This window comes from Syngnathoides biaculeatus, chromosome 22, assembly GCF_019802595.1.
Source record: "Syngnathoides biaculeatus isolate LvHL_M chromosome 22, ASM1980259v1, whole genome shotgun sequence".
Taxonomy (NCBI): domain Eukaryota; kingdom Metazoa; phylum Chordata; class Actinopteri; order Syngnathiformes; family Syngnathidae; genus Syngnathoides; species Syngnathoides biaculeatus.
In genome coordinates this window covers 795,200-805,061 of record NC_084661.1, presented here as the reverse complement: position 1 = coordinate 805,061, position 9,862 = coordinate 795,200, and the positions used below count along the sequence as shown (strand labels likewise).

Below are 9,862 nucleotides of genomic sequence, written 5' to 3'. Positions count from 1 at the left end.
TTCTCTTCGGTTGGAGGTCTAAAGTTTTTCTTATTTCGCACTTTTATTAATTTAACTTTAAACTGTGATTCAATAAAAATAAAAAAAATGCTTACTAGGCTGGACCCTAATGTACACACACAAACTGACTCCGCATAGATTTATCATATGAAACAGACGTAAATTAATGTTTCTAAAACGCTGATTTGACATTGACCTCCTTAAATCATTAATCCCATTTCTCAGCAGTTTATCCTCAAGAGGGGAATGCTGGAGCCTATCCAGACAGTCATCAACAGGATTAAGGGTACACCCTGAACTGGTCACCAGCCAATTGCAGGGCATATGGAGACAGACAAAAGTCGCAGGCACAATAGCACTTAGGGGCAATTTAGAATGTAGAATTAATGTTGCACATTTTTGAGAAGTGGGAGGAAACTAGTGTCGGGGGGGGGGGGGGGGGGGGGAACTGAAAACATTCAAACTCCAACACAGGCGGGCCCAACGTTCTAACTAGTTGCATCACCATGCTTCTGGGTGGACACATACTAAAAATCAATGTGATTTTCCACACACACGCACACACTCTAAAGTCAAGTATGTAATATTCATACCCCTGGCGGGTATTTACTTTATTTACTTTTCTTGAACCAACAAGTAGTTTTTGTGGGATTTTGGAAATACAGGAATAACAAAACTGTACGAGAGGCATCATTGTGAGAAAAAAAAAATACACACATTCACTTTAACTTTACATAATCCCAGTTGACAGGGAGTCTGCCTTTCATGGTGTAAATAGTTAATTCTCATTGTTGGCAGTATGGTGTTTGTAAAGTACCATGTCCCCTTAACTCTAGGTAACGTTTGGGCTATTTTGTGGCTCTCTAATGTGGATTGAGTACCAAAGGGTCAATGTCATTTATGACAAAAAAAAAACTTTTGCTATTAGTGTAAAAAAAAAGGCCCCCTTAAATAGTTTTGGATCCACTTTGTACATATTTAGATAAGACTGCCTCCTTTCTTCTCATTGCCTTCCTCTGTGTAGAAGGCCAACTTGTGGTAGCATAACTTTTTGTTGCCAGAGTGGGGTGGGGGAGGGGAGGCAGAATTCTTGGCTAATGACGTAGTTCAGTTTAATAAATTCGTATGACACGATTTCAAGCCTCTCAGCAGAAAAACTTAGAAATGCATGAATGATTTTCATCTACTGAGGTACGATAAAGCCAATATTACATACCACATACCAAAAAAAAAAAAGTTGGTACAATTATGGCTCCTTTAGCTTGATGTATGCACAAGCTTCTTGTGCCTAATCATGCTGTTGCGTTTTGGGAAAGCCTTGTTGCAGATGTCGCATACAAACGGCTTCTTGCCTGAATGGTTCTTCGAATGCTCATTAAGTAAGCCAATTGTGACAAAGCCCTTCCCGCACGTATAACATTTGAAGGGTCGTTCAGTGGAGTGGTGCATGAGAATATGCTTCTTCTTTTCAGTAGCTGACAGGAAAGACTTGTTGCAATCAGGAGCCGTGCATTTTAAAGGTCTCTCTCCTGTGTGGATCAACCTATGTCTCGCGATGGACGATGCAGAGAGTGTCTTCCCACAGTCCGGGCACAGATAGTGAATCAGTTGCTTGAGGTGTTTCCGCCTCTGGTGCTGTATCAGAGCTCCTTTCTCTTTAAACGACGTCTTACACTCGGTGCAGAAGTACTTCTTCTCGTTTTTTGACTCGCTGTGCAGAAAACGCTGGTGCCGTCGCAGATTGTGCTTCTGGGAAAACGTTTTCCCACAGTCTCCACAGAGGTAGGGTTTCTCCTTTGTGTGAACCCTTTGATGCGACACGAGGTCGTAGTCACCTCTAAATCTCAAAGTACATTTATTGCACTGGAATGGAAGATGACCAGTCTCCCGCCATTCGTGTCTGATTAAACAATTAAGCCTGGAGAATGTTTTGGGGCAGTGATTACATTTAAATGGTCTGCTAATCTTGTGGAAATGTTGATAATGGCTGCGCAAGGGCTTAAAAAGAGTGAAGGACACTTCACATCGAGTACATTGAAACCCGGTGTGGGAAGCCTTGTGCCTTTCTAATGTTGTTGCGTCTTTTAAGACTTTCCTGCACACACTGCAGTAGAGTTCATTGTGGGTCCGTTTGTGGGCTTCCAGTGACTGGTTGTACCTGAAGGCCTTCTCGCAATGGTCACATTTGTAAAGAAGATGGGCCGGCCTGGGATCTACCGACTGCTGACCATAGTCGTAACATTTTTCTAAATGCGTCGTCAGAGATGAGAATAGTTTAAACCTGGTATTGCATTGTAGGCAGGTATACTGACCCTCTGGAAAGTGGGTTCTTATGTGAGTTTTCAGGTTGATGCTCACTTGCTCATTGCAGATGAAGCACTTGACTTGAGACTTTATTGGAGGAACTTTGTTTTGGCTGGTGGCGAACTTTGTGCTGGTAGCTGCTGAAGATTTATCATTTGTGACCAAAGTCAAGTTCAACAACTTTGGAGATGAAATGGCAGGAGTCACTTCGGATACATCGTCACCAGAGGAGTCAGACCATGAACTTTGATAACTCTGAGAGTCCTCATCGGAATAGAAAGACCAGGAGGAATATTCACTTCCATTGTCCTCATCGGAAAAGGCTTTGTTAACAGGGAGATCCTCTTCACCATCAAGTTCCCTTTTCTCTTCCACCAAAATCCTTTTCATTTTTAGTCCTCGGTTTCGACGCACAGGTCGAAACTGCAAAGATCCCGCAAGTGTTTTCCCTTCTTCACAGCTATCCAATTGAGGGCAAGATACATCATTATTTTGACTTTCAACATTTCCTTTACTGTTGGTGACTTCTCCTGAATCACATTCTACCGTGTCATGAGTTTCATCAATCTCCATCCTGAGTTCATCCCCTTTGTTTGTTTTAGATTCTACATGCAGAAAAGATTTCCAGTCAGGGGTCTCCTGGGAGCAATGATCTTTTAGTGCAGCACACATGAGAGCAGACATGATGCAGGTGCCATCTGAGGAAATATCTGTAAAGTGACAAAGGTTGGGTGTTTAATTAATGACGTACTCAGTCATTCACCATCCACTGACTATGCAAAATACCTGGTTTATTAAGTCAAAGAAGTCTTTAAAAATACAAGAAACCAAATTTGGTACCTTAAACAGTAGGTTGGTGAAGCCAATCATTTGGCAAATCAGATTGCAAAATTTAAAAAAAAAAAAAATCTATTATGGTCTAATTATTTGTTTTTATCTATTTACATTTTTAAGTAATTGAAAAAGACTTCCCACTGTGTCCGGGTTGGCTATGGTTCTTGTGATACTGAAGCAGAGTTCTCAGCTCATCACTGTTATATATGGACTTCAAGCAGTCCCCCAAAACCGAGGACACATCAGCACAAGTGGAGGCGACCTAAATGGGAATAAATGTTTGCGAGTACAGTAGAACCAATGTCTTTATAATACATTTACATTGTCATGTATGTACCTGTTGGAAGGGTTTCCAGGGAAGAAATGACTGAAGTCTAGACAGAAAGTGCTCCATCAGGCACCGGAGAGCATTGTTATAGGATGGGCCAAAATTCTTTGGAAACACATTCTCAAGAAAAGAAATAGAACACGTTTAGTCTCCTAAGGGATTGATTTCCAACCTTTATAGAGCCAAGGCGCATATTTTACAATTGAAAAATCCCACGGCACACCAACAAAAGTAAATGTCACCAAAAATGGACCGATTAATTACTGTATGTACTTCCTGCCATCTAACAGAAAATGGTTTTTTTTCTGTCTGTCATTGTCCCTCACTGGCATAAATAGATGAATAAAGATACATTATTTCTTGGAATAAATGTTTTTTTTAGCAATTACATAAAATTGGATAACTTCCCACGGCACACCCGGCACACCAATGTACCCCGGCAGACAGTTTGGGAATCACTGCTCTAAGAAATATGACGGAAAAAAATGTGCCATTTTTGTTTTCAGAATACAGTGAGGGAAAAAAGTATTTAGTCAACCACCAATTGTGCAGGTTCTCCCACTTAAAAAAAAAAAAGAGACTTCTTTAATTTTCATCATAAGTATATCTCACCTATAAGAGCCAATGGGAGGAAAAACAGGAATATAATGCCATATTTTGAAAGAATTAGAAGATTCTGGTGGAAAATAGGTATTTCGTCACCTACAAACAAGCAACATTTCTAGCTGTCATAGATCTGTAACTTCTTTAAGAGGCTTCTCTGTTCTCCACTTGTTACCTGTATTAACGCCACCTGTTTGAATTTATCAGAGACAAGACAACTGCCCAAAACTACAAACAGTCACATGCCAAACGCCACTGTGGGCAAGACCAAAGACCTCTCAAAGGACAACAGAAACAAAATTTTAGCCCTGCGCCAGGCTGGGATGACTGAATCTGCAATAGGTAAGCAGCTTGGTGTTAAGAAATCAACTCTGGGAGCAATTATTCGAAAATGAAAGTCAAACAAGACCACTGATAATCTCCTTTGATCTGGGGGGTCTAAGAGAGATCTCACCCCATGGGGTCAAAATAATCACAAGAACGGGTGAGCAAAAATCCCAGAACCACAAAAGGGAGCTGATGAATGACCTGGGCACTCTGGTTTCCTCCCACATCCCAAAAAAACATGCATTAATTGGAGATACTAAATTGCCCCGAGGTGTGATCGTGAGTGTGACTGTGGTTTGTCTCCATGTGCCCTGCTATTGGCTGGCAACCAGTTCAGGGTGTACCCTGCCTATTGCCTGATGACAGATTGGATTGGTTCCAGCTCTCCCGCGACCCTCGTGAAGATAAGCGGCTCAGAAAATGGAAAGAAGAACATGCACAATTAGTCGCTGACTCCCCCCGCCCCACTATAGTACAATTTACATTCTCTGAGTGAATTTGCAAATGTGTTATTAGAATTTTTATCACGATAAAATACAGTTGGAACAAAAAGTAGTGAACCCTTTTGAATTTCCTGGAAAGTATTCATAAAATGTAATCTGATCTTTGTTATTACAACAGACAAGGTATGCTTAAACTAATACCAGTAAACTATTGGTCACACCATGTAAGGATTGCGGGGATGAAAAAAAAGCACATGAACCCCTAGGCTCATGACTTCTCACAGAGCTAATCGGAGTCACCTAACTTAAAATCAATCAATATAAAGAGATTGGTGGCATTAGTTAAAGGTGCCCCCATTTTTTTTTTAGTTTTATATTCGAAAGAAGCATCGCCTGATGAGAACCACGGCACATAAAAATGAGCTCTCACAAGACCTTCATTCATCCATCCAACCATTTTCCATTCTGCTTATCCTCACTATTAAGAGTTGTTAACTTACAAGGTTGCTGGAAAGGGCAAGCTCATTGTGTTTATATTTCAATATTCCCCTGCATTTAAAAAAAAAAGTTCCAGAGTTGGTATATTACTGTAAATTAAAAAAAAAGCTTAAAATTCCCTGAAATAGCAGGGGTGTGAAAAAATAACCGTAATGTGGTAGAGAACACTGAAAGGTTTCCCATACATTTCTTGCAGCTGAAGCTGTAACTATCTGTGCATTTTGACTGTTTCAAAGTGTTTATTTATCACTCAAATTTTCGACAATAACGTACTGTCATCTTGAGCTCTGTGTCAAAATTTTCACCTCGTCCTAATTGTATCCAATAAAATGTTTCTTATAAACCTGCGGTTGGGTGATGACCAGCTCAGGTTGTACCCTGCCTCTCACCCAGATATGGCTGCAATAAGCTTCAGCAAGCCCACAAACCTAGTGAGGATAACAATAATAACATAATAAATAATAAACAACAGGGATGAGAATGACAAATTTGGAAAGACTAAAAATGTCTGTCAGTTAGGGTGGGGGTGGGGTTGAGTTTCCTCCTGGATATTTTTTGCTCCTATCAGAACACACAGTGCACAGCACTTTGCCAGGAATGTCCACTTTTTGTATGTGTTCGGTTAGACATGTTGATACCGTTTTCGGTTCTATCTGCATGGTTACACTTTTTTCAAGCCATGCCCGTCTGAAACAGTTTTTGATTCCAGCATCCTTGTCAATTGCCCTCGCTCGATCTACATCCTTTTTTTCTAACACTTTCGCCATCGTAAAACTTTGAACACACCGCCGCTCAGTTCGCGCTATGTAAGTCCCACGCACCATTACTTGGCTAACTAACAAGTTACACTGCGATTTCTGAGAACAGAGAACACATGTACATGGCAATGGTGAAACTCGATTAACCACTAACACGATTGGATCGTTATACTGTATAACTCTGTTGTCCAATCGAGTAATCTACCGCAAACAAGTTTTAATGTTTATGTCACAAAATGCAAATATTTACACTACCGAGCATGTTAGAACGGCATATGATAGTCGTGCTTGTGCTAGCACGAAGCTGAACTTGCAGCTCGGAGCCCACCACTGATAGGCAGGCGCACAATACCCTACCCCCTGAAATTTTCTCAACGGATTTGCGCTTATCTGGAGAATGGTCATTTTGTTCTGGAAAAAGTCGGAAATCCGCCGATCGGCGGAAAATTCTCATCCCCGGGATAACCAACGTGGAAAATTTATGGATATTACTGAACACGTTTTTCAGACATAAAAATCCAGGGCAGAAGATAGTCATTATGACATGTATTGGCCCAAATCTGTCCATTTTACAGCATTGACACTTACAAGAAAAAAGTTTTTCCTCTCAGCAGGGTTGTTCAGCAAGTGTTTCACAAAATCCACAAAAGTTGAGCATGGATCATCATGGCCACTTGCAGCAGATGTCTACAGAACATTGTGAAAGCTCATGAGCAGCAAAAATAAGGAGACTCATGCAATGAAGGCATGTGAGCTTCAAATAAAACGACTTTAAACTCATGTCACATGCTTATGAATACCTTCACAAGGATGTTCATCCTTTCCAGATGTTGCTCCATAACATTGAAATGAGCGTTTTCTTCCAATTGACATAACTCCAGGATTTGCTAAAATCATTAAAGAATACACGTGTGTATGAATATAATTACAATTGTACTGGTAAACTATCATTTCTGTGAGAGTACCTGTGCTCTGAGGCCCAGGATGAGTTGAGTTCGCTGACTGTTTGTGAGCAGCTGTGGAACAATGTCTGTAACCATGGAAACAAAATCCTCGAGTATCCCATAATCAGCCACAATTCGTTGTTCTATGGTCTGCCAGATCGCTGCAGAGACGAGTTGAATTGGTGACACCAGGAGGCGCAAAGCTGAGACAGGAAGTTGCACACCTAAATTACCTAGAAGGACGTTAAGCATTTCCAATTACATCAGAATAACATACACTGATTGTATGCAAAGTAACGGATGTGTACTGATAGTATTTTAAATGAACAGTACCTGTATTCATTTTTATTTCCTTCGAGTTCAGTCCGTATGTGGTTTTCCCCCAAAAGTAGCTTATTCCTACAACTCCATACATCAGTGATTAAAAATGTCTTTCGGAGTATTTCAAAGCATTTTGCTATCGTTAGCTAATATATAGTACAAAATATCCCGAAACCATAAAACTGGCTTCTCACCTGGACGACGTTTATCAGCCCGACTATATTGTGAGTCCGACTTGCTTTCTCACACTGAGAGCATTGGTTCCGCCACTCGCAAGTGCACCTGAGGATATTTCAGCAACAAAAGCATGGAATTGGTCGGGTCTAAAATTGCTTACTAACATTGAGTCACTTCATATCACTATTTATTTTGGAATTGGAAAACTAAAGAACTGATCGAAACGATCACGTGACATGAACGCCGCACCTACCCATGAAAAGGACACACACTTTCATCTCCCGGTAGTATAGTAGTCAATGTATGTACAAGAAATGTGTTTTTAACGACCAACATTTTTTTTAAAGAACAATGGAGACTGCGTAATAATCCTGTATTTGCGGAGCCTCACGTGACAAAGACGGGTAAAACGCGATAGCGACCACCACCCACTGAGCTAAAAAAAAAAAAAAAAAATTACTGAATAGCGCATACACATCGAGCGGTGTGTCGATTGGTTGAAACCCGTTGGCCGCCATCTTGGTACTCCCAAAATGCGTGTAGGACATTGTTTAAAGGTTAGATTATGGCGGGGTTTTTCTCAATAAAGTTTGGCATGTAGAATTAAAACTGGTCGTGTGAGCTTAAAATTGTTTCAGTTCTGGTAACATGAAGGATTTTTAATTCGACCTGGTAAGCCAAAAAAGGCTAAGTGCAAATGAAAGACATATAACACCGTGACTACAAAGAAACCTTGCATATTACCTAGGGATATATTAACTTCTTCCAAATTGTGCTGTGAAGTATTATCATCATAACGTAGCAAAAAAACTAAGCATTTCTTGTCATGAAAACATTAAGTCAATCAGTTAGATATATTTTTGGAAATAAGGATTCACAATGGGAAAATACATGTTAAGCGCATTGTTCATGTGTTGTCGTTGCAACGTCCTATTTCAGACAGAAAATGTAAACTTGTTTCCTCGCATTTGAAAATCAAATTCAATTTGCAGAGGTCTGGATTGTGAACTCCATCAAAAATTTCACTGAATATGTGTTTTCTTGTTTATCCAATGATGAAGTTTGGGAAAATATTTACATCAATTTTTCGTGAAAAACCGTCAACTTATAAAGATGAAGCAGAGGGTGAACACTGAACAACAACAACAACCGTAAACAAAACTTTGTTCAAGTGAATTGAACTCATCAGAAAATAAAAAAAAAACCTTTACAAACAAACATTTACAGTGTCGAAGTAAATCTTTCTAATTTACCTGTAGAACGTTTACTCACAGCCACAAAACCGGCTGCACAGGTCGGCATGGTTGTTTTGGGAGTATCAAGATGGCGGATGGAAACTTTAGTTTTGGTGACCAATGAGCCATCCAGTCTTTTTTTTTTTTTTTTTTTTTGATCGGTGCCACCACCACTACGGGTTGTTGCCAAGTTGGTTCGAAGCCGATTCACTGCTTCTTTTCCTTTCGGCTGGTCCTGTTAGGGGTCGCCACAGCATGTCATCTTTTCCAATCTAAAACAATCTTGTGCATCTTCCTCTCTAACACCCACTGTCCTCATGTCTTCCCTCACAACATAAATCAACATTTTGTCTGGTCTTCCTCTCGCTCTTTTGCCTGGCAGCTCCATCCTCACCACCCTTCTGCCAATATACTCACTCTCTCACTTCAAGACATGTCCAAACCATCAAAGTCTGCTCTCTCTCACCTTGTCTCCAAAACATCCAACTTTGGCTGTCCCTCTAATGACCTGATTTCTAATCCCATTCCAAGCAAGAACCTCAACATCTTCATTTCTGCCACCTCCAGTTCTGCTTCCTGTTGTTTCTTCAGTGCCACCGTCTTTAATACGTACATCATGGCCGGCTTCACGACTGTTTTATAAACTTTGCCCTTCATCCTGGCGTAGACTCTTGTGTCTGTTCCTCATTTGCTTACCACACTCACCATTGCTCTGGATTGTTGACCCCAAGTATTTGAAGTCGTCCACCCTCGCTATCTCTTCTGCCTGTAGCCTCACTATTCCCCCTCCACCCCTCTCATCCACGCACATATATTCTGTTTTACTTTAGCTAATCTTCATTCCTCTCCTTTCCAGCGCATGCCTCCATCTTTCTAATTGTTCCTCCACCTGCTCCCTGCTTTCACTGCATATCACAATATCATCTTCAAACATCATGGCCCAAGGGGATTCCAGTCTAACCTCATCCTCCACAGCCTATCCATTACCACAGCAAACAGGAAGGGGCTCAGAGCTGATCCCCGATGCAATCCCTCCTAGACCTTAAATTCTTCTATTACGCCTACAGCACACCTCACCACTGTTCTGCTG

The 9,862-nt window shown here is 40.8% G+C and overlaps 1 protein-coding gene across 18 annotated transcripts; it reads right to left on the bottom strand.

The window, feature by feature from the left end:
- Nucleotides 1-429: 429 nt before the first annotated feature.
- Nucleotides 430-9,387, bottom strand: LOC133495426 (zinc finger protein 879-like). 18 transcript variants are annotated; one of them, XM_061810047.1, is made up of 11 exons: nt 9,239-9,379; nt 8,791-9,007; nt 7,555-7,642; nt 7,373-7,444; nt 7,061-7,272; nt 6,896-6,982; nt 6,684-6,782; nt 5,682-5,765; nt 3,476-3,586; nt 3,278-3,400; nt 433-3,015 (listed from the first exon to the last, which is right to left on the bottom strand). In XM_061810047.1, the coding sequence occupies exons 4-11, from the start codon at nt 7,380-7,382 to the stop codon at nt 1,258-1,260; spliced, it is 2,484 nt and encodes an 827-aa protein (XP_061666031.1). In that variant the 5' UTR covers nt 7,383-7,444; nt 7,555-7,642; nt 8,791-9,007; nt 9,239-9,379; the 3' UTR covers nt 433-1,257. The 18 variants fall into 18 exon arrangements, with proteins under 18 accessions (XP_061666035.1, XP_061666036.1, XP_061666034.1 ...); XM_061810043.1 differs by having other exon boundaries at nt 7,373-7,438; XM_061810051.1 differs by lacking the exons at nt 8,791-9,007; nt 9,239-9,379 and adding an exon at nt 7,791-7,978 and having other exon boundaries at nt 430-3,015; nt 7,061-7,242.
- Between the last annotated feature and the right edge of the window lie 475 nt (nt 9,388-9,862).

What these genes read in the sequence shown, in the direction of transcription:
- LOC133495426 (XM_061810040.1), bottom strand. Translation starts at nt 7,454, where the DNA reads ATGTATGGAGTTGTAGGAATAAGCTACTTTTGGGGGAAAACCACATAC. An exon ending in GGAAATAAAAATGAATACAG is followed by an intron (nt 7,273 to 7,372) that starts GTACTGTTCATT and finishes ACGTCCTTCTAG; the next exon opens with GTAATTTAGGTGTGCAACTT. An exon ending in ATAGCCAACCCGGACACAGT is followed by an intron (nt 3,016 to 3,277) that starts GGGAAGTCTTTT and finishes TGTCACTTTACA; the next exon opens with GATATTTCCTCAGATGGCAC.